Consider the following 24,978-nt stretch of genomic DNA (forward strand, 5'->3'; position numbering starts at 1 on the left):
TCATAGCAGCAAAGCACGCCTCACATGCAACGCCTGTGAAGAGGCTCACGGGCTCCCCCTGCTCTGATGGAGAGGAGATACGCCCAGCAGAATGAAGTACCATGAGGAGTTGGAATCCTGAAAGCACAGGCGGCCAGCCAGTCACGTGGTGGGAAGAGCAGCACAGCTTTCAGTACGAATGAATACCACGGTCACCAAGGCTTTACACGTTTTGATCATCACACACACATACACGGATGCCCCAAGCACACAGCCAATCCACTTAGGGGAATAATAATAGTAAGAACAAAGGCAGTCATCAGGAAAATAACACAAGTAGAATTTTGGCACATGCTGTTCTTCATCTTGTCACAGGTGACACACACGTCTGAATGGAGACAGGCACGGGAACAAGGCCCCAAAGCAACGTGGCACGCCGGCGGAGGTGTGTGGGGGTGTGTGGGGGCTTCTCTGCGGCTTCAACAAAGCTTAGACGCCAGCTGAGTGGGTGGGTGTGCTAGGCTGATGAAGGCCAATGGTGGAGCAGAGCCAACCTGCAAAATCCACTTCTTCAGCGTCCGATCTCTTGATAAAAGCATGAACCTAGATGCAAGCAAATGAGAAAGAGGAAATAGTCAAAATGACACGAGCAAGGAGGAAAATCCAGGAGTCAGAAGGAACTCCTGGAGCAGTAGTGGGGGCTGGGAAAGCAGGGCCAAGAGCCGGGCACCGCCACTCACACGGTTGAGGCCTTGGGTACATCACTGACCTCTCTGCCATACACCTCACAGTGGTGTCACAGGGCACGGAGATAACAATGGGCTTGAAATTGAACGTTACATGCAAACATGAGGAGGCAAGTAGAAAGTGACCCCGGAGGGGCTGGCAGTGGGAGTGTAAGAATTGGCGGGCCGTTCTAGAAAAAGGCCCAGTCTCTGCGAAGAGGGGTCGGTTGGCCTTTCCATCAGCTGTCACACTCACCCCGGCTGCAGTCATTCCAGCCTGCCTTTTAAATTGTGGGGAGGCAGAGGAGGCTGGCACTTGGTATGTCATAGTCAGGGAAGAGCAAGGAATGGGGCTCAGAAAGTACTGGATGGATGGTGGAAAGAAAGGGAAACAAATACATACACGTGCTGTATCTGAAATCAGTGGACTTACCATGAGCTGCTTCAAATCTGCTCTCTCTGCAGGATTTTTTATTAGGCTTAAAGGAAGAGAGAACATGTGAGAGCTGCTGCCTGGAATGGGTTTTCATCCTAACTGGCATGCCCACCCTCCCCAACACTGGGCCCTGTGACAAGTGCTTGAGCCTTGTTCATCTCCTGCTCCTAGTGTGTGCCATGCCCACTGTAGGTTAATACGCTATTGCGGAATTCAATTAGGGTCAAAGGCAACACACCCATCCCTCTGGAGAGTGTGTCCAAACCAGCAACTATTCCATCCACTGCTGTGCATACTAACATCAGCTCTGTCACATAAGACCCGGTACTCTGGAAGAAGAGTCTACGGCACGGGTAGGGAACCTTTTTTCTGCTAAAACTTATAACTTCATTCATGGGCCATACAAAATTATCAACTTAAAAATCAGCCTACTACAGATGGTCAAACATTTCCTTAACTCACCCCCAATATGATGGCTGGAGCTGTGGTTGTCTTGGCAGGGGCAGACCAAATGATTTCTCAGGCCTTCAGGCCGGACATTCCCCACCCCTGGTCTAGGACAACAGCCGAGGGGATGCCAGAAGGGAAGGACAGGGCAAAGCTGTGTCCAGAAGCAAAGTGGGAGCCCCCAGAGATGGGGTGAGAACCTAACGAAGCCACCCTGCCCTTCCAGAGAACAAGAAGCTGCTTACCATTTATTCACAAAATCTTGAAATTCCAGACTGAACACTCCACTGGGAAGCTTTGGAGGAGGCTGCAAACACGTCAAGACATGAGAAATGCCTCTGCTTTGGTCCCCGCTCTGGCCACCTTCTTTCCTCCCCACATCCTCACCCCCCTGTGGGCAAAGCTACCCTCATCCAGCCACCTGCCCAGTCACCTTGTTGGACCCACTGGTCTCATGTGCCATAGTTGTTAAGTGCCGTGGAGTCAGTTCCAACCCATAAAGATCCTGTATAGGGTTTCCAAGGAACAGCTAGTAGCTTGCACTACTGACCTTGTGGGTGGCAGTCCAGTGCTGGTCCTACTACCCACCCCAAGAGCCCATAGTCAGAACTGGGTGATAGTCAGTGGTATACCACTTGTTGAGGGATTTTGAACAAACCACTGTGCCTCTCTGAGCCTCAAGTTACTTCTGTGAAACGAAGAGTTGGATCATATAATCTCTGGGACCCTTTCCACTTCTGACTCTACAGTTCTAAATCTTGGGAGGATGTCACAAAAACATAACCGGAAATTACTAGCAACAGGTAGGAAATACGCAAGCCACCAGGCACCTGTGGAAGTCACAGAAGGCTGAAACAAAAGCCTGTTCTGAATGGACTCCTGGTGTGGTGCTGTGGGCTAATGCGTCAGACTGCAAAGTCGTTTGAACCCCAAGAGCTATGGTTCAAGCTCACCACCTACACCTTGGAAACCCTATACAGGGTCTCTATGGGTCAGAATCGACTCGATGGCACTTTTAACAAAAACAAGAAAAGCTAATGAAACATTAACTGGCAGAGGGCTGGGTCTAGAAGAGTATTACTGATCCACTCTGGGAATGGGGCAGTTTTTAGGCAACAAACCAAGATCATAAGCAACGGGTCTTTTTCACTTCAGCAGTTAATTAAATCAGAAAGGACCACATGCCTACGTTATAGACCTTGTGTTGTGGCTGCTTGAGAAGAGCCCAGGAGGTCACTCCTCTAATGCATCAACAAGCGATTCGTGAGGTCAAAGAAAACACTAGCCCCCTACCCAAAAGCCTTCTCCCCCTTCATGCTTCCTAAAAATGAACCAAGTGAATGAACATGAACCGAGGTCAAGGACTAGCTCCTATAACTGAGACCCAAAGCAAGCCCCACCTTGCAGACTGCCCCTGCTACTGAGGGTCCTGGAGGACCCGGGCAGCTTGGCCTCCAGAGGTCAGCATCCATTCCTCCTGTGCAGGCTCAGTGCAGCCAAGTGTGGCAGCAGAGCAAACGTCCAACACAACTGAGGCTGGCCCCCCGGAGAGGAGGCAGTAGGAAGGAGCACCAGGTGGGAAAGGCCTGAGCCACTTTCATCTGGGAGTCCCAGTTTCCCCACCTTTGTGAGGAGGCTCACAAAACCAAAGTGCCTCCAGCTCAACAGTGCTTGGAAAACTGCTGGGGAAATATGGGCGGAGAAAGCACTGCACATTAGATGGTGGGGTGGTGTGCTGTGGAGTTGGTTCAGTTGTATATTTGACCTCAGGATGTCCCTTCATGTGGCTGCTGTCCAGCTGAGGTCCTAGTTCCTGATGGCCACAAATGCAACCTGCTCTGCCTTCTCTGAACCCCTGCGCAGTAGAGGTCATACTTGACCTTCTTTTCTACACCCCATGGAACTTGACATATGGTTGTGCAGACAGTAAATAGAGATAAATTAACCCCTGCAGTATATAGCCTGTGAACCAGCAAGTCTGATTTAATTAACTGCTAGGCTGAACCATGATTCTCCTGTAGAGTTTGTAATGAAAAAAAAAAAACCCTTTGAGAATGAAGAAAAGAACTGTACCATCAGCCAACTGGGGCCTCCCTCCAGCTAGTCTCCTTCTCTTCCTCTCCCATACTGCCCCTGGGCCAACAGTGCTGGGCCTGCCATCTCCTGTCTGCAGTCCATCCTGACCTGGCCCAGCGTCCCCGTCCCTGACAAGTAGGGACAAGGCTGACCTCCTCTTGGCAACCCCAGTGCTTGTCTATAGCTTCCATATCTTCCCAAAACCAACTTGATGTCTAGGTGTCAGTCTCTTCCTTCCTTGATCCACTTTGTCATTTAAACACAAGTATGTGTGTTTCACAAATAATCTTTGTTATTTGTATGAAAGACAGCCAACATCAAATAAGCAAAAAAAAAAACAAAACAAAACATTAAAATACCTACACTTGTATCATGTAGCAATAATGATTCTATTTTGTTATTAGTTTCCTGATTTTATATGTGCATATGTTATAAGGAGGCTTCAAAAAGTTCATGGAAAATATCCCTTTTCATTCCATTTTTCCATGAAAGTTTTGAAGCCTCCTTATATGCACACATAGGCAGTTTTTATGTGTGTTTAAAGAATTGATGATGCCATTTTATGTATGTATATATATATATATTTTTTTTTTCTTTTAAATGTTTATATGTATAACTCTTGTAATCTGCTCCTTGTCACACAGCAGTTTATAATAAAGATTTTACACATCCATTTCTACTCTGGGCATCTTTATGTCCGGAGCCTTTTGATGGTTCTTAAGAGAGATGTAACTGTACATTTACATATTCATTTGCCTTAGCTCCTCTATACAATCTTTGAGACTTGTTTTGCCACCTTGGGATCCCCATCCAACTCCTACCCACCCCAAGTCAGCACCCAGTGAGTGAAGAAACAAGATTGTAAGTGGCCAAGTGGAGCTCCTGAATCGAGAGACAGAGCAGAGACTCGGGCTCCCTGAAGGTATCTCCTTGGGAAGGGACCCCCGTGGTCTCTAAACCAGCCCCTCAATCCCCAAAGCATGATGCATAAAGTAGAACAAGCCAATGCTGGGACCCAGGCAGCCCATACTGCGGGACGACTCACAGGATTCCAGTCAACTAACGTCGTGAATTTTTATCTGAAGAGGATTTTTGCCAAGGTCAAGGAAGCCGTGGGGTATTTACCTCGTTGACTATGTAATCCAACAACTCAAAAATTGCCATGGGTGGTCGGCTGTCCATTCCATAAGCTACAGATGTTGTTTAAAAAAAGAAAGAACAGAGATCAAATGAGGGTATGATTTTTTTAATGTAAAGCTGACGGTCTTAAACCTTCACTTAATTCACAATAAAAACTTTAAAAAAAAGTCAAAAACACACAATATGAAGATAGATGTTGGTATGAATCCCGGGAGCGAGAACAAAGTCATGGATGAATGGATGATACAACAGCCAAAGCTAAGGCCTAAACACAGAAGGCACCAGCAGCAGCAAAGGCCACAGGTGGTACCAGTGTGGACACTCTACCACACTCCAGCCTTGTGACCTTGGGCAAATCAGTTAACCTGAGCTTCAGTTTTGAGTTTTGTAAAGTAGAGCTGAATAATAAAACAATATCTATCCTTCCTCCCTTACCTATAATGCTGAGAGGAGAGGAAATGAAATAAAAAGTGAAAGGACTTCATTTTTCACTTGTCCCCAAACCTGGGTTTCTTCCTTCCATACCCGTCTTACTTATCTAGTATGGTTTTATCAGAAATAACACAAGTGAGCAGCTTTAACAGTTAAACAGAGGTTTATTTTCCCACATTTTAGGAGGCTCAAAGCTCAAATTCAGGGCACCCGCCGCAGGGGAAGACTTTCTCTCTGTGTCTGTCTGTGTCAGCACTAAGGGCAAGTACTTGTCTCGGCTAAGCATCTACTTCTGGGTGATCTTCATGTGGCTCCATCTCTCTCTTCCCCCTCTTCTCCCAAGATTACTCATCTCTTTAATACCCCCCAAATACACCCTATACTAACCCTATTTCATGAATATAGCAAATAACATTTCCAAATGGGGAGACACAATTCAATCCGTGACACCAAAGTTACAGGCCAGTGTCAGAGGCCAGAGCCACCGGCCCTTCCAGCAACCTAACAACACACTCCCCAGCCCCCTTTGCTTCTCCCTTCATACACACTTTCTTCCCTGTGAGTCAGATCTCCCTGCTCAGATACGAACATTCATGCAGAAACTTCACAATATTCATGTTCAGAGAGGCTAAGTGTTTGGGAGTCAAACTCAGCCACTTGTAAGCTTATGCAACCTCGGCAAGCTCACTGCTCTGTGCCTCAGTTTCCTCATCTGAGGCATACAAATTCTAACAGTGCTCCCACACAGGACTGCTATCAGAGAGAGAGACAGAAGTAGATCAGTGGTTGCCAGGAGATGGGGTGCGCGAGGGTAAATTGCTGCTAATGATTATGATGGAAATGTTCTAGAATCAGATAGCGCTGATAGTTGCACACTATCACTATACTCAAACCAATGGATTTTATACTTTAAAGTGGGGACTTTTATAACATTTAAAAAGCGACCAAAAAACCAAAATGCCATGAATTAAAAACCAGAAATTGATACTGCAGAGAGAGAGCAAAAGCACAGTGCCTGGAACACAGTAGGCACTCTGCAAACAGTAGGAAGTTGGTCATCATAATGACAGTTTCCTGCACTTGTCTGAAAACAGCTACTCTGCTCGGACCCCCGTCCCCCCCATCCTAGAACCCCCTGACAGAAAAGGACCCTGCAGCCCCAGCTAGGGTCACACCAGGGCACTCACAGCTGAGGGGCCTCCCAGGAGTCCTCGGCCGGGGCGGGGTCTCAGCTGCATCTCCCTCTACATGGCACCCAAACATCAGCTCCAGCTCCTTGGCATCTGGAGGAGGGATGGGGTACCTCCCAACCGCCATCTCCACCAGAGACAGTCCCATGCTCCAGATGTCCGACTGCACAGAATAGTGAGTCCCCTGAAGTCTTTCTGGCTGCAGGAGAGACGGACACACAGTTATAGCCACCTGTGAGCTAATTCTGCCCAAGAAGAGGGTGAGCTGGTCGAATCCCCAGGGATGCTCAGAGGTTTCCTGAGGCCTGGATTCCTGCCACTCTGAGCTATTTACTCTGCAGAACACTCGGTACTGGGCCCGATCTGCCGATTTATTTTATCTTCTTCTGTCTCTTCCTCTCGAGAGCTGACATTCTGGTTCAGAACCTCTTGAATGTGGTCTCCCATCTACCCTCAAATGCTGTGTTTACCTACTCATAGGTGACCCCAAGGCTCTGACCCCCTCCTCCAGCCCTCTACACCTCTCCTGAGCCTAGTCATCCACCTTGGATGACTGTCACCCTAGCCATGGGTCCAGCTCTGCCCAGTCTGGACATGTGTGACAGCCTGCCCTTGTTACACCTGAGTCTGAAACATGAAGTCTCTGGAACATGGGTCACAGGGACACTGGCCTGAGAGTCAGAAAAGCTGAGTTCTAAGACCCCCTCTGCCACTGGCACACTGTCTGTGCTCGGACAGCACGGAATGGAAGAAAAATCCAAGGATTTGTGGTCACAAGATCTGCTTCAAGTCTAATTCTGAGACTCTCGGGCTATAATGATCCTGGGCTTTGGTTTCACCACCTACAAAAAGTGACCGATGACAATGGTAATAACAGTAATAGTACTCCCCTAGCGGTGTAAGAGTTAAGCACTTAGTGGTTAGCCCAAAAGTTGGTGGTTCAAACCCACCCAGTTGCTCCACCTGGTGAACTGCTCCTGTACAGATCACAGCCTGGAAAACCTCTGGGTCAATTCACGTGGGGTCACTATGAGTTTCAACCAACTCGACAGAACCCAACAACAATAATTCAATGCACAGGGTTACTGAGGAGGTCAAATCAAAGAATATTTATATTAGATGTCGTAAAACGCTGTAAAATAGGAGTTGTTATTGGTAAGGAAAGTATAAAAAAATATATAGTTCTGTACAAAAGCATTTTTATTGAGTACTAATTTACATAGCACATGTATTTCAAGAGCCCTAGATAAAAATAATTACTCTGACTGTTGTCATTTATTCAGATATCAAATGGACTTCTCCCATAGGATTTTTCACAAACTTCAACACTAGGCCATTTTAGAACTGACCACATAACCATAAAAACCAAGTCAGTAAACCCGGGATCAGTAAGTCCCAGCATTGATTTTGAACTTGAGAGTTGGCAGTCGAGTGCCTCAGGGTGACAGCTGCTTGGAGATTAGCCATGTTCTGCAGGACCTGTGGGTTTCCGTGTTTCTAAAGATTGTACAATTGATGCATTTGGGTTATGGCGTTGGAGGGGAATATCAAAAGTAACGTGGACCGCCAAAAAAAAAAACAAATCTATGTTGGAAGAAGTATAGCCAGATGCTCCTTAGAAGCCAGGACGGCCAGACTTCGTCTTTCATACTTCAGATATATTATCAGGAGGAAACAGTCCCTGGGGAAGGGCATCATGCTTGGTACAGGGAGAATCACCTCCCCAACAAGATGGACTGATACGGTGGCAGCAACAATTGTGAGGCTGGCGCAGGAAGGGACAGTACTTCGTTCTGTTGTGCACAGGGTTATTATGAGTCGGTCCCAACTGCACAGCACCTAACAACAACAACAAAGACTATGGGATCACTATTGTGGAGAGGGTAGGGAGGTGGGAGAGTGATGGAGTCCAGGTGGGAGTGGGGGACCAGCAGGAAGGAATGAAAGCATGGGTATGACCTCCCTCACAGAGAGACTGGGAGTCAGATGCCAAACTCCTACCAAGAGACAAGTGAGGTGGGCTGTGGAAGACAAGGAGAAGACCCAGTTTTCCATCCTGGCTCTGCAACTGCCCAGAGTCTAGAGTTCCTCATCACTAATCTGGAGTCCTGGTGTGGCGCTGTGGCTTAATGCGCTGGACTGCAAAGTCAGTTTGAACAGCAAGGTCGGCAGTTCAAGCTCACCAGCTGCTCCTTGGAAACCCTCTACAGGGCCGCTATGGGTTGGAACGAACTTGATGGCACTTGAGAACAAAAGCATAGACTCCCGGTATGGCACTGTAGGATCACCCCTGGACTGTGAACCGTAAGGTTGGCAGTTCACACCCACTAGCTGCTCCTCAGAAACCCTATACAGGGTCGCTAGGAGTCAGAACTGACTCGACGGCACTTAACAACAACAACATTGGAACAAGAAAACCTAGTGGCATTGTGGATTAGGTGCAGGCTGTTAACCACAAGGTCAGTGGTTCAAATCTACCAGCCGGGAGAAAGATATAAACGTATAGTCTTGGAAACCCTGTATAGAGTTATTAGGAGTTGAAATCAACTGGATGGCAGTGGATAAAATGGGAACAATCTGTCTTTTCTTCATGGGATAATTACATGAATCAAGTAAGATCATCCAGTAATATGAAAGAGCTTTGAAAGAGAGTGCATAAACACGCTTCATGTGCGACTGGACCCCGACCCTCTGGGCTGTCCTCCACTTCCATAAAGACTTCCTACTCACTCTCATGTGCCTCTCTTCTGCACCCATTCAGCACTTATGTCTTCACCGATACAAATCATTTTCATTCACCCTCCAAGCATGCACCCACTGGCCACACTTCTCCTGAGCACCAGGCCCTAAGGACCACAGAGATGCCTGTGCCCTTGTCCCTGCTCCTAGAAGCTCTCTGCATGGCAGGATGTGTATGGGGACATACGCTGATGCAGTCATGGGCATGGGGAAGCCACCCAGTGTTCTATGAGGGGTGCCAAATGAACTAAGACAAGGACTCCAGCCAAGAGACCAAGTGTGCTGGAGTGAGAGGCACAGGGAGCTGAGCAGGAGACATACAAGGAGGAGGGGGGAGAAGAGGCAGGACTAGGAAACAATTGTCAACAGACTCATAGGAGCTGAGCACCACTGGATGCTGAAGGCTGAGGAGCTGGGAAGGGAGTTTAAGGCTGATTCTCAGTTTCTACTTTGAGATGTCAGGGAAAGTGGTGCCATGTATAGTTAGGAGAGGAGAAGGAGGCACTGTTGGGATGGGTTCGTGTGTGACTCTGTTTGGTTTGAGTCTGAAGACAATCAGGTAGAGACGTCCAGAGAGAGTCAGAACTCAGCATCTCTTCAGAATGGAAGCCAAGATTTCAGAAACATCTGGGGACTAGGTGGTAGCTGGAGCTCTGGTTACTCACTGTGTTCTAGTGAGCCAAGGCCTCAGGACACCAACTATGCTCAAGGCTAAGGCCAAGACTTATCTTCCCATTAGACTTCAATCTCCATGGCGTCTCCACATCCCTCGTTCCTCTACTTTCTTCTCCCGCCACCCAACATAAGGCCCTGGATCTACAGGGGAGGGGAAGGCACCATTTGGTTCCATCCCTGACAGATGAGAAGCTTGCGAAAAGGAGCCCATTGCTCATACCGACATGTAGGACCTCGTGCCCACGAAGGAGTTGGCCATGGAGTCAATGAGCTGTCCACTGACCCCAAAGTCACAGAGCTTGATCTCCCCACGTGAGTTCACCAGGATATTGGAGGGCTTGACATCTGCAGGGACAAGAAAATGGAAAATCAGGGAGTTACCACAGATAGGCAGGGGAGGGGAAGGGTTAGACCAACCCTAACCATGGGTCCAGGACAATCCCCCATCTCAGAACCTGATCTCTTCTGACACACACACTGGACGCCAAGGTCTCTCATTCCTCCTCATTCTGAGTTCAAGGAAGCACTGTCAGGAGATCAGTTAGTGTAAAAAACAAAACAAAACAGATTTCTACAGCTAGCCCATGGGAGGGATCATGAATAGACAAGATTTCAAAGTCTGTTGCTTCAGACACCTCTTTGCTAGGACACCCTATTAGTAGTGGGATCAAAGGATGAAGACAAAAAAAAAATAAAAGGAAACACTACACACACACACGCCTGTAAGCTTGCTGAGGCTATCGACTACAGACTCGAAGTGGATGGAGTCGGGTGGGAATTCTTGTTCTTGACCCATGTGCCAAGCACGGAGCACATTCTGAACATGTGTGGCAGGGGTAGCAACTCATCTAGATGCTCTTTCATTGGAGTCACTTCCCTACCAGCCTGCACATCTGCTGGTGAAAGTTGCCTCTCAGGATCAGGATCACACTCCCAGCACCAGACCCTGATAACAGGTCTCCTACCACCAACTTCTGCTGTTACGAGTGACCCTTCTCCTTTGCAGAGACTGGTCAGCAATTCCAAATGTCTTCCTTCCTGCTGTCTCCTCTGATTCATACACCTGCCTATGAAATGGGCAGACAAGGGCCACTTATGCTCATTTACAGATGGGCAAACTTGGTGCAGGTCCCCAAGCCAGGGCTTTGTGGGTAGACATCGGCAAACAATGAGGGGGGTCTCACTCAAGAGCAGGTGACTTCTGGGGACAAAATCACAAATGCTGACAGGGAATCTTTAATAAAAGTGATTAACAAAACAACACAGAACATTTGTTCTTTCAGATGGATGAATTTATTCTTACAGACATTCTAACAGGTCTATGAAAGTATCCATGCAAGGGCAAATTGGGCGGGCAGGGAGCATCATCCTCCAATATCTCAGTACGTCCTTCACCTGCATCCCTTCACCGGGGCCCAGCACCTCCTGCACACACAGCCATCAGCTCAGCCTTTCTAAGACTTCAGTCTCAGTGTGTCATTCCTTCCACCAAATGGCTCCAGTAAGGAGCACAAGATACAAGACCCAGTTGGCTTTTCCAATACTCCTGTTGTAGTTAGCTCCCAACTCATGATGACTTCATGTGTTAACAGAAGAACTTCTATAATCCTTACAGAAGCTGTTTGCCAATGGTGTACAGGAGGTCTGATTGCACACCTTGAGGAACATAATCAGTGTCACTGAAACGTATGTGTAAAAATTATGAAACTGGTCAATACTTTTGTATATAAGAGGGGGCTTCAGGAAGTTCATGAAAAATGGAATTAAAAGATAATGGAATTTTTCAACAAACATTTTGGAGTTCCCTCATGTATATTTTACCATGCATTATAGTGTAGTGGTTACGAACCAGGCTGCAAACCTTAAGGTCAGCAGTTCGAAGCTACCAGCTTTTCCACGGGAGAAAGATGAGGCTTTCTGCTCCTGTAAAGATTTACCATCTTAGAAACCCTGTGCAGGGTAACTATGAGTCAGAACTGACTCCACACAAATAACAACAACAACAACTGACCCTCAAGGTGTGCAACAAGCTCTCCAGTTACCACTGCTGCTGAGTGGGCTCCAACTCAGAGAGACCTCATTGTGTCACAGAGGAAAAGTACATTCCATAAGGTCTTCAATGACTCACTTTTTAAAAATTAGATCTCCAGGTCTTTCTTCTGAGACACCACTGGATGAACTAGACCCTCCAAACTTTCCATTAGCATCCAAATGCAATCACCATTTTCATCATGAAATTCTCACCACTATCCTTATTCCATGAACAGAAACTCACTGGTCACTTAACAATAACTCCCCTTTCCCTTCTCCTGTCTACCCTGGTAACTAATTAACTGCGGTCTCCATATATTTGCCTATTTTACATAAATGAGATCATTCAATAGTGATCCTTTTGTAGCCGACTTCTATTTCGCTCAGTATAATCAATGTTCATTCACGTAGTACACACCAGGGCTTCATTTCTCTTTATGGCTGAGCATAGACCATTTTAAAGTGCACTGAGTGGAACTGGCTAAAGAAGACAAGAGTCCTGGTCCTGCCACCTGCTCTAACACAGCCTTGAGCAAGTCACTTCACTGGTCTGGTTTGCTTGGTCTGCCCATCATCAGTAAGGTGAAGATTACAATCACAACTCTCGCAACCTCCCAAGATGGCGGTCAGAGACGATCTGATAGGGTGGTTATTTAAACAGCGCACTGTGTTACAGGGTCACAGGGAATGATTGTTACACAGGTTGGCCTCAAAGATGAGCAGTTCATAGAACTGGACACCCCTCACTTCCCAACGGAGAGCAAGCAACATCCTCCCCCGGCCCCGGGAAACTCCTCTTCTCTGGCTCAGACCCACCCTTGTCTCCAAGCTGCAGCTGCTGCTGTGACTATCCCTTTATCTCATTTCTATTCACATGGCAAGCAGGCTCCCGTTTTTTTCATGCTTATGTAACATCTCTGGCTGTCAGCTCTGGCTCCCCCACAGCCCCAGGGATCAACACTGCAGAGCTCAGTGGGGTATGAGAGAAAGGAAGGAAAGCTGCCCGACCACAGGTATCCTGGGAGCCAGAAACACTGGACTCTGCCCATTCTAATGACCCTGGGGAGCCAAACAAGAAATCACTGGGAAATGTGGGCCCACTATACCCAAAGCATGGCAGTACAGACATCAGACTGGGTATGTTTCTCCAGAGCTACCCCCACCAATTCCAGCTCTTCTCTGGGGCAGAAAAGAGGTATACAAGATGTTGCATAAGGCCAATATGATTTTCTCCTGATAGCTGGACAGTCAGCATCCTATCTATACTTTCTTCCCACAATAGCACTCCTTCTGGCCCTTGTTGTTCTGACCCCAAGTGTTATGCATTGAATTATGTTCCCCCCTTCTGTGTGTGTGTTTTGGAATCCTGATCTCTCAACTTGCAGACACAATCTCATTTGCATATCATTTCTTTGTTATGTTAATGAGACCACCATATCAATGTAACCTACCCCAAATCCATTACTATCCAGTCACTTCTGACTCATAGGGACCCTGTATAGGGTTTCTGAGGCTGTAAATCTTTACGGGAGCAGAAAAGTCTCATCTTTCTCCTGAGGAATGGCTGGTGGGTTTGAACTGCTGATCTTGTGGCTAGTAGTTCAGTGCTTACCCTACAGTGCCACCAGGACGTGTCCTAAACCTAACCACTGTTGATGTTAAAAAAGAGCAGATTAGGAAGAACAAGGTAGATGGGAAACACTGAGACAGGTTTGCATGAGCTAAGTGGAACACAGGTAAATAGTGATGCATGCTCAACTTTGGAACAACAGGGCTCTGGGATACAGGGATCTAGGCATAGTCTGAAGAGGGGAAATAATACTAAGATGCTTGACTGTCTTATGAATATTGGTTTCCCTTGCCTACTATTGTAAAATAGACACTTGAGAGGGATAGAAAGGAATGTGAGGAAACAAGATTACAGAAAGTTTGCAAGCCTGTCTTCAGCCTATAACTGATTGGAATACCTAAAAGGGGTTCTAGAACTTGCCCAGTGGGACAGGCCTCTTGCTGAGCCTTTGCAGTGTATTGGACCTTAAGTGGAATCCTGAATTCCATCCAGAACCTTCTGAGATGGGACATTCCCACTAGAAAGGTCAAGCAGACCAGCCTGGAACAGCCAAAGAGACAAAAGATACATCTTCAAAGAAAGATCATCACGAAAAACTCAAAACAAAAATCGTTCTTTCAGGACAACCCCCACCCCCCTCCAAGGCTGAAACTCAAAGGGAACACATGAGCTGGCATGTAAGCTTCCTGACGACCACACTGGTCTACTGGTGAGTGGAAGAGGGGGAAAGGCAGTAATGAAGAAATGGGCTGAGTTCAACCATGGTCCATAGACTCCAGTTGACCTGGAGATGACAGAGAGAAGAGGTAGGGCTGGTTGGTCCAAAGTGTGGTGAGACCTGGGGACACCTGAGCCCATGGACAAGGACATAGCCACAGAGGGCTAGAGCTGAGAGTGAAGCATCCAGCAGATATGAAGTGATGGGAGATGCACAAGAACACCCAAACTTGCAGATAGTACCCATTTGACCTAGCCTTGATGGCTTGATCATCAGAACTCAACTAGAGGAAGATTAAAAAATATATATTTTCAATACAAGAAACAAGGGTAAATTGCTACAGTTTGATGAACTTGACCTATACTCATAGAGGTAGTAACCTCTAAATACCAATAGAGAGGAAAGGAATCTTCACATCAAGTATCCATGCTATCCCCTCTGTACACAGGGTAGATAGGGATGGGCAACTTAAGACAATGGCCACCTAAAATAAGGGGGTGATAAAGCCACGAAGTGACTGGCTTACCAGGTTTCAAGGGGGAGTTTAGTTTAATAGCGTGTGGGGGAAGAAAGAGTTCCCACTGAATAGTTTTCATCTTGTCTAGATGGATCTGGTTAAAAGAAACAGGAATGAGATTCTTATGATTCAATAGTGAGTAACTGTTATCATGACTAATTGTGACTGTCACAACTGTAAAGGTAGACATTTTGTATCAAAAAAAGGGGAGTAGTTAATCTTACTGTCCAGAAACGGAGGACCCTAGGACCATCAAGGGAGAAGAGCACAAGCGGAATGTGAGACCTTATCCAGAGAAGCAGCAAAACCAGAGATGGAGGCAGAGACAGGGACATGGAGAGGAGCAGCAGCTGAAGACTCTAGACTCATGGGAAGAGAAGGACTGAGAGCTGGTGGCCAGGGGGCAGACTTGCAGAATGTGCCCTTTGGTGGTATAAATTATTATATATGCCTGAGTGTTCAAAAAAAAAAGCTAAAGTGAATAGAGAGAAATACTGTTATCTGATGGTACATGGAGGGGATTATAATCATCATCGTAATGAAACAAAGTATACGATTTGCTGAATGTAAAACTGATGATCTGCCCTGTAAACTTTCACCCATTTCACAATAAAAACTTTTTTTAAAAAGAGTGGATCAGACACAGAAGGCACAGATGGGGTAAACATAGATGCCATGTAGAAACCCCCAAGGCACGCAAAGACGTCCAGAGCATCAGAGAAGCCGAAATGAGGCTCTTCCTCCAGAGCCTACCCTCATGCTGGCACGCTGAATTCAGACTTGTAGCCTCCAGACCTGTGAGGACACATGTTTCTATATGATAAAGCCATACACTGGCAATACTCTGTTACAGCAGCAATAAGAAACAAAGAGACCAGAATCTTCCCTACCCACCTCATTCTACACACACCAGCAGCACTGCCTCCACTGCCTAAGAGATGTCCAAGCCCCATGACCTGACTTTCCACTGTTTTCTCCTTACATCCCACTTTCACACCCAACGTACCCATCTCCACCTTCTCCTGGTTCAGGATAGCCTCCTCTCACTCCCCCATGTAAGAGTCTAGTCTCCGAATCTTTTCTTGTGTTGGTCCCTGCTTCTAGAACAGCTTCCTTTCCCAACCACCCTCTTACCTCTATGTCTGGATGCCTAGTTCTTGGGAGTCCTCGTCTCAATTTGGGGATGTGGCCCCATTACTGGCAGATTTAACTGGCTTCCTCCCGACTCTTCCCGAGGTTAGTGCTCAAATGATGCCAGCAAGCCCAAGGCTCTCTTTCTGACCCTTCAATAATGACAAGGTGATGCTGGCAGGAACCCCAGTACCAGGGGCTAGGCTGCATCCAGAGGATGCCTCAACCACCCACTGCAGCTCCCAGACTGACTAGTTTCCCAAGGGACAGCCTCATGATGCCAAGATCCGATGTCCCTCTCTCCTGCTCAACCTCAGAAGCAATAGGCATAGGTAACCCATCAGAAATGAACAAGGAGGTTTTATGGAAAGAAAATATTTTCTTCTCTATTATTTTCTACCCCAAAAATAACCAGTTTAAAGCCTGGTTTCCTCTGCAAAGAGCACTTTTTTTTTTTTTTAAAGCATATACTTTAAAAATGAACTTCTGTCCTCTACAACAAGGGGTTGGATTAAACTGTTCAGCAGTCATTTGTTTATTCTATTAACACTCACGGAGTCCCTGCCTGTGCTAGGAGTAGAATGGATACAGTGCTTTGTTCACCAACAGGAGACAGTTGTAAACAAAGAACACATTGTAAGGGCAAAGATACTGTGGGCTCAGAGAATCTGCCACCTTCTAATCACTCAGGTTGGCCCCAACCCTCTCATGAGTGTACCAAAGACTAAGGTAAATAGTATACCAAGACTAAAGTCAGCCCTCAGTTTCTTTCATGTTCAAGCACTTCCGTTTTCTCTGGATTGTTGTTGTTGTTGTTATGTGCCATGGAGTCGGTTCTGACTCACAGGGACCATGTACAGGATTTCCAAGGCTGTAAATCTTTATGGGAGCAGAAAGCCTCATCTTTCTCCTGTGAACAGCTGGTAGTTTCGAACTGCTGACTGTGAGGTTAGTATTAAAAGAAGTTGTAACGATATATGATAGGATGTAAAGCTAATGTTCTCCCATGTAGACTATCACATAATCCACAATAAAACTAAAAAAAAAAAAAAAAGAAGAAGTTGTGTTCCCACTACACTTTCTAGAGCTATGGAGGCTGGATGAACACCAGAATCTATCGCCCTAAAATAATCTTTAAACCTTAAACCAAAATATCCCCTGAAGTCTTCTTAAAAGCAAACCAGTTAAGCTTAACTAGTGAACTATGTAAAGAATGTTTGCCTGGAAGCACTGTGCTCTGTTAAGAACTTAGGACCATAATAAATCATCTATTATCCACCTTAACAAAGCACGAGGCTAGAGCAATGCTGATGGTGATGGCTGAGGTATGTGCCAAGAGTCTCAGTGGTTTGGCAGTCATGTAATAATTTGGCAGCTATGTGATGACGCAGACATCTTCAGTTATAGGTCCTGATGTGGTTATCCTCCATTTTCACATAACACCCACTTTTACACAATGATCTATCTGGTCTTTGGAACCTCACCATGTTGTTAAGTTGGGATCAAATTGGCAAAAACAACACAGAAGATTAGACAGGACACTTAGACAGGGGCAGTCAGCTTGTTAGTAGAAGAAGTATCATCTGGAAAAGGAAGCTGAGAATGGCTGCACAAACCAGAGACTATACTAACAGCACTCAATTGTACATGTAGGGATTGTTGAATTGGTGTCTGTTCTGCTGGGAATACTGTCAGTAACAATATCAAAATAAAATGATTAAAAACCAAACAGAAAAGATGTACCTACAGGAGGATGGTGGGGAAGACGGATGGAAGTGGAACTTGGGGGTGGAAAGCAGGGGCAGGAGGGAGGAGTACCACAGAGAAAAGAAGACAGGGAGGGATGCCAAGGCCCAAAGAAGCAAGCCAAGTGAGAAGAGAAATCCCACTCGGGCTCATCTGTGACACAGGCAGCATCCAAACGTGAACTGAACTTGGGTAAGTACAAGTTCAAGGTTTAAAAAAAACAACTGTACAATCATTTTTTAAATAATGATACAGACTTCAAATGGCCTTCACAGCCCTGGCAGAACTTTAATAACCCTGCCTGAAAGACGGAGAAACAGGTGAGAGGAACGATGGCTGCCCCCCATACATCAACTATAAACTCAACAGAGTCACTTCCTCATTATGCATGGTCTCAGGGAGCTAATTAAGTAGCAAAGATAATCAAAATTCAGAAAAATCCCACACCCTTCAATTAATATTACCTGTAACCTCTTTTCCTCACTTAATCTCTCCCCAAGAGGCAAAGAAGAGGCTCTAGCTTTTTCCTCTTTTTCTCTTCCCCCAGCTAATGAGGCTAGGTGTGGAGAAATGGGAGAAACAGGTGGGCCTGCAGCAGACAATCCACACACAACAACTCCCGTTAATCAAGCCAGGCCTTTCATAGATGTTACTTCTTTCATCTTCATAATGATAAGCAGCAAGCACTACAAACCCCTGTACAAACCAAACCAAACCAGCAGCTTTGCTGTTTAAATCCATTTCAAATCAAGGCAACCCCACGTGACGCCGAATAGACTTGCACTCTTCAGGGTTTGCGATCTTTTCGGAGGCAGATCTCCAGGTCTTTCTTTTAAGTGGTTTTAAACTGCCAATCTGTCAGTTAGCAGCCAAGCACTGTAACTGTTTGCACCACCTGGAGATTCCTAAACTCCTGTATTGTTGTTAGGTGCCACCCAGTGAATCAGTTGTTCGGTTGCGACTCACAGTGACCCTACATACAAGATAATGAAACACTGCCTGTTGCTGCTCCATTTTCACAACTGTTGTTACATTTGAAACAACTGTTTTTGCCACTGTATCAGTCCTTCTTGTTGGGGTCTTCCTCTTTCTTTGATGACCCTCCAATGTACCAAACATGATGGTCCTTCTCCAGGGACTGGTCACTACTGATGACATGTCCAAAGTACGAGAGACAAAGTTTTGCCATCCTGACTTCTACAAAGCATTCTGGCTGCACTTCTTCCAAGGCAGATTTGTTTGTTCTTTTGGCAGTCCATGGCACTTTAAGATTCCTCACCAACACCATAGTTCAAATGCATCAGTTCTTCTCTAGTCTTCTCTATTCATGGTCCAACATTCACATGCGTATGAGGCAATTGAAAATACCATGGCTTGGGGTCAGGCACACCTTAGACCTCAAACTGACACCTTTGCCCTTGAATACTTTTAAGAGGTCTTCTGCAGCAGTTTGCCCAATGCAATATGTCCTTTGATTTCCTGACTGCTGCTTCCTTTGTTGACTGCTGACTCAAGCAAAACAAAGCCTTTGACAACTTAAACTCCTGTATTTTGTTGTTGTTGTTGTTGTTGTTAAGTGCCACCAACTCAGAGACCCTATGTACAACAGAACGAAACTGCTTGTATATAGATGTGGAAAACTGAGACCCAAAGAGAGGGCATCACCCATCAAAGTGACACAGTGAGTTGGGTGGAAGCTAGGGTTAAAACTCAGGGATTTAGTGAATAGCCTAGACTACAGACAGCAAAACACATCATAATGAGTTGTATTTCTAAAGTTCAGAAAAACTGTCTTATTGAAATTTTAGTCAAGGAAAGTGTTACTCGCATTGTTGTTGTTGTTATGTGCCGTGGAGTTGGTTCCGACTCACGCGACCCTGTACAGGGTTTCTGAGGCTGTAAATCTTTACGGGAGCAGAAAACCTCATCTTTCTCCCATGGAACAGCTGGTAGTTTCGAACTGTTGACCCTGAGGTACACAGCCCGATTTGTAACCACTATGCTACCAGAGCTCCTTTATAGATATACAACAAGCTTTCTGTCTTGGAACTAGATCTGACATGGGGTGGGCTGAAATCCTTGAAAGCCAGAGTGAGTGAGAATTAATCCCTGCCCTGTAGAGCCGGTGCGGCGTGTAGTCCATAATCCTTTTAGGCAGCTCCAGCTATGAGGAGGAATGTGCTGATAGCAGGAACTAGCAGTTGTGTTTCCCACCTCCTTCTTACACAACTGAGTTAGAAAAGTGAGCCTCTGGAGCACACGAAGCAGGTCCTAACAAGGCAAGTCTTTTTATCTCCTTCCACTTTGAAGATTTTTATAGCCAATTCCAGCAACTGCTTCTGAAAATTTTCTTCCCTCCTAAGATTCATTAATTTTGAAATGCTTTCTTTCTCTACTCTCTTGCAACCCCCTTCTCTGCCAATTCTCTGCTCATCCTCACCACCACCCCAAAGGCACATAAACTCTTAACAATTAAGCATTAATTGTGCAGAATTTGCAGGAGGACACGTTTGGTTCTCATGTGCAAACACCATTCCAAGAGATGGTCTAAATCTTGAAAATAAGATGTCACAAAAGGTAAAGGTGTTATGGTTACAGGGGCTAAACTTTTCCAAAAATGATAATGAAACAGGAAACTGAGAGAGCTGTAAGGAAAGAGAGGGAAGGGGCAAGGGGATGGAGTGGAAGAGGGAGGGGTAAGAAAGGGAGAAGCTTTTGGACTTCAGATTCCTGGGTCTCTCATTTCTGATGACTCTATAAGAACATGTGTCTATAGTTACAAAAGGGCTTCTGGTGTGGTGCTGTGGGCTAATGCACTAGACTGCAAAGTCGGTTTGATCTGCAAGGTCGGTGGTTCAAGCTCACCAGTCACTCCTTGGAAACCCTACACAGAGTAACTATGGGTCAGAACCGACTCAACGGCACTTCACAACAACAACATAGTTACAAATGGAGTCCTGGTGTGGCACTGTAGGAGAAGCACCAGACTGCTAATTGTAGGCTGGCCGTTCAAACCCATTAGGCACTCCTCAGAAACCCTATACAACAGGGTCGCTATGAGTCAAAATTGACTTGAAAGCACACAACAGTTACAAATAGGAGCCCTGGTGCCACTGTGGGTTAGGTGTTGAGCTGCTAGCCACAAGGTCAGCAGTTCAAACCTACCAGCAACTCTATGGGAGAAAGATGAGGCTATCTGCTGCGGTATACAATCTCAGAAATCTTATGAGTCGGAATCAATGGCAGTGGGTTGTTTGGTGACACAAATTGGAGCCTTGGTAGCACAGTGAGTTTGGTATACTTATAGATGCAAACCCATTTACAGATATGAAAGTGAGGCTCTGTGCCCAGGGTCGCAAAGTAATCTTTCCATTAAAAGAACCTTTCTTAGAGCAGTATTTGAGGGGGGCTTCAGAATGTTCCTGAATAACAGAATTGAAACATAATGGAATTTTCCCATCAATTTCATATTCCTATCTCCAAACTACTTGGATTACCCCAGAAGACAAGCACATATACAATTTAACATAAAACCAATCAGCCACCCACAGACAAGAGTACTGATTAAAGGAGCTACTCATCACATACTATTCAAGAAATGGAAATTAGCTAAAAGCTTATTTTGACCTGTTGAAGGCTTAATTTTGCTCAGTAGGATGAAAGGCAAAAAAAAAAGAATCACAACAACAATGGAAAAAGGGAAAGGCAAGGACCAGAAAGCTGGTAATTCTTAAATGGAGAAAGCCAACCAAATCAGTGGCCACTGAGTGGATTCCAACTTATGGTGACCCATGTATTACAGAGGATAATTGCTCCATAGACGTTTCTTGGATCCACAGGAGAAAGATGAAGCTTTCTGCTCCCGTAAAGTTTTACAGTCTCAGAAACCCTATACAGGATTGCTATAAGTCAAAACCGACTCCATGGCACACTACCACCACACCACCAATCTTTTTAAAAAAATGGATTACCAGGCCTTTCTTTCACCAGCCTTTAGGTTAGTAGTCCAGCACAAACCCTATGTGTTACCCAGGGACTTTTAAAACGGAGAGTGGAAGAGAATTTCCAGCAATATAACTTCGTAAGGGGGCTTCATAAAAGTTCATGGGAAAATTCCATTATCTTTTAATCCCATTTTTCCATGAACTTTTTGAAGACCCCTCATATTTGTGGTGCTCCAACCTCTACCAAAGTAAGACAATAGCTCTTTGTGCGTAGATGTGCATTTGAGTTTAAATTCTAAAGCACTTGGGTTGCGGGAGGCTTCATGTCTTGATGTTGGTTCAGCTGCCACTCGACTTCTTTATGTTACTTCCCCAATGTTTGCTGACCATGAACTAGCACTATGAGACCATAAGGTATTTGTATGTCTACATTGTTGAATCAAGTTTACCACTGTTAGAAATGCCAACCATTTATCTTAAGGACAGTTCCTCAGTAAGGACTTGTTTCTTGTTTATTTTAACTGGCGCCGAGAAGATATTTTGCAAAGATATTAGCAAAATTTTAACTGGTGCAGTGAAGATATTTTGCAAAGTTTCTGTTTCTCTGTTTGTTTGAAATACCCACTGAATGCCAAAGTATATTCTCAAGTATTTTTTACTTAGTTCTAACTTTTTTTTCCCACTTTAGTCTTGTTTTTTACTTGTTAAACTTTGGATAATGTTCAAACATTACTTTTCTTACTTAAGAGAGTACTGGTGGCACAGTGGTTTAAGGACTGGATTGCTAACCACAAGGTCGGCAGTTCAAATCCACCAGCCATGCCTCAGGAGAAAGATGAGGCTGTCTGCTCCTGTAAAGATTTACAGCCTTGAAAACCCAAAGGAACAGTTTTACTCTGTCCTATAGGGACTCCTGGAGTCCTGGTGTGGTGGTGTGGGTTAATGCACTAGACTGCTAGGTTGGTTTGAAACGCAGGGTCGGCAGTTCAAGTTCACCAGCCACTCCTCAGAAACCCTATACAGGGGATTACTATGGGTCGGAACCAACTCGATGGCACTTAACAATGCAGGACTCCTGGTCTGTGTACAGCGCTGGACTGTGAACCACAAGGTCAGCAGTTGAAATCCAACAGCTGCTCCTTGGAAACCATATACAGGGGCGCTATGAGTGGGAACTGACTCAACAGCACTTAATAACAACAACCACAACCACAATAGGGTTGCTATGAGTCAGAGTGGTAACAGGTTTGGTTTTGATCCTTTGTACTTAAACATGTAAAAAATAAAAATGTAAAAGGACTTGTCTAAGCAGGCCTGTTGTTGGTCTACGTGGATGATGGGATGCAAAATGGTGTTAGAACTCCTGCTATAGACTGCAGCCGGACCGCAAAAGCATCCCCTTAATTACCTCCCTTCACCTACAGGGGGAGTCCCTCCCTATATATACTACATGAGCTTTCTGCTGAGAGGGGCAGGCTTTATCTGGAGCTGATGTAACTAGGAGCAAAGAAGTGGTTGTCTTCTCCAGTCCCCTGGAAAGGGAAGCCAAGAAAACAGGATTGTGGAGCGTGTAGGATGGAGCGAGGCAGCCCAGCATCACAATGGCCTTCCAGTCCCTGTCCACCCACTTCCTGAGCCCTGGCTACAGCTGGCCCTTGGGTTCCCTGAGGCCCCTGGATTCTTACCAAGAAGTAAATCCACTGTTCTGTTTATGCTGCTCAAATTGGTTTTCATTACTTGCAACCACGAGTCCTCACTGAGACAAAAGCCCAGCTCCCACTTCCTCCTCCAGAAAACCTCCTCAGACAGTTGTCCGCCCACATGGCTTCCTCTCCCTGGAGCTCTGCAGCTCTTACCGTGAATGTCACCTGTCATGTTAGTAGCATATGCCACCTTCTTCCTGTGATTTTGTTACCCTGAAAATTTTCAAACACTTGCAGAAGCAGAGACTAGCACAACTAAACATGTGCCCACTACCCAGCATCAACAATTATCCACTCATTGCTAATCCTGTTTCATCTATAACCCCTAGCTTTTTTAGGGGTGAAGGTAATGGGTGAGTATTTTAGGGAAAATCCCACACCTCATATGAATTCACTCCTAAATTTTTAGCTGACTTTTAAGATCTGGTCTTGCTTCTCCAATTAGAACAAGAAGGTTTGGGAAGGTAAGAGTTATCTTCTGCTTCTTAGAAGCTGGACATTAAAGTTCAATGACCACCACCCCCCAAAAAAAAAAGCTAAAGCTGATACAGAGAAACACTGTTAACTGATGATGTATGGAGGGGATTATAATCAATGTAATGAAACCAGTCATATGAATGGTTGAATGTGAAACTGATGAACTGATGATGTGCCCTGTAAACTTTCACTCAATCTACAATAAAAACCTTAAAAAAAAAGTTCAATGAGCTTTTAAATGCTACAGTCTTAATGCTGTTACGTACTCAGATGAAACTCAGCCCAAGAGTTTCATCTGATCCTGAAGATAGTCTCATGAGATGGAGAAGGCAAGTTAGATTACCCCTAAATGCCATGATGGTGGTGAGGAGGCTGAGCTGGAGGGAATCTTCCAGCAGTGTGCAGTCAGACTGCTAACTGGAAATGATGCAGGCTCTGGGGCTGCCAGGTGGGAGCAGCTTTCAGGGGTCCAATGCAGCCTCCACCACCTAACAACAACATTGCATGCACTTCACAGAGCAGTAAGGGCTCACCACCAAGGATAAACTTTAAAATGTGCTTCTAAACCAAAAAGTGTATCACACCACTCTTGTATCTAATTTAGTTGGTTCTCTCAAGCATTACGTTGAACTACACCATTTAGACTCTGCCTTGTTACTCCCCAGTTTCAGGTACTATAAACTGGGTTCCACCTTGCCTGGGCAGCAGTTGATAAAATCTGACCTTCTTTGGTCACTAGGCTTCCAAGTCAAGCCAGCTCTTTTGGAGCTTTTAAGAGGCCAGTGGTACCTGGAAATAGCTGCTGTCTCCCCAGTACATTACTGCACTTTCTGTCCCTGATAGAGTAATTTTAAGGGGAGGTATGCCTCGCTTTAAGGAGCCCTGGTAGTGTAGTGGCTTACAAATTGGGCATCTAACTGCAAGGTAAGCAGTTCAAATCTACCAGCCACTTTGCAGAAAAGATAAGGTTTTCTGCTCCTGTAAGATCCTCAGAAACGGGTTGCTATGGGTCAGAACTGATTCAACTGCACACAATCACCACCACCACCATGCCTAGCTTTAAGGAGCCTGGGAAGTACAATGGCTAAGCATTTGGCTGCTAATACATACGCTGGCAGTACAAACCCACCAGAAAACTGGTGATCTGCTCACATAGAGATTGTTGTTGTTAAGAGCCTCCGAACTGGTTCTGACTCATAGCGACCCTGTATAGGGTTTCCAATGAGTGACTGGTGGGTTTGAACTGCCAACTTTGCAGTTCAAACTGACCTTGCGGTCCAGTGCTTATCATATAGCACTACA

General features: G+C 45.6%; 1 protein-coding gene across 1 annotated transcript in view; it reads right to left on the bottom strand.

Moving 5' to 3' along the window:
• Window positions 1–204: 204 nt before the first annotated feature.
• The window catches only part of MAP2K1 (mitogen-activated protein kinase kinase 1), a 127,261-nt gene continuing 102,487 nt past the window's right edge, over window positions 205–24,978 (bottom strand). The window contains exons 6-11 of the mRNA XM_006831513.1: window positions 10,060–10,184; window positions 6,423–6,624; window positions 4,789–4,853; window positions 1,833–1,894; window positions 1,138–1,183; window positions 205–582 (exon numbers count right to left, since the gene is read on the bottom strand). Of these exons, the coding sequence (XP_006831576.1) occupies window positions 469–582; window positions 1,138–1,183; window positions 1,833–1,894; window positions 4,789–4,853; window positions 6,423–6,624; window positions 10,060–10,184 (614 nt within the window). The 3' untranslated portion in view covers window positions 205–468. The remainder of the gene's footprint in view (window positions 583–1,137; window positions 1,184–1,832; window positions 1,895–4,788; window positions 4,854–6,422; window positions 6,625–10,059; window positions 10,185–24,978) is intronic.

This window comes from Chrysochloris asiatica, unplaced genomic scaffold (assembly GCF_000296735.1).
Source record: "Chrysochloris asiatica unplaced genomic scaffold, ChrAsi1.0 scaffold00004, whole genome shotgun sequence".
Taxonomy (NCBI): Eukaryota; Metazoa; Chordata; class Mammalia; order Afrosoricida; family Chrysochloridae; genus Chrysochloris; species Chrysochloris asiatica.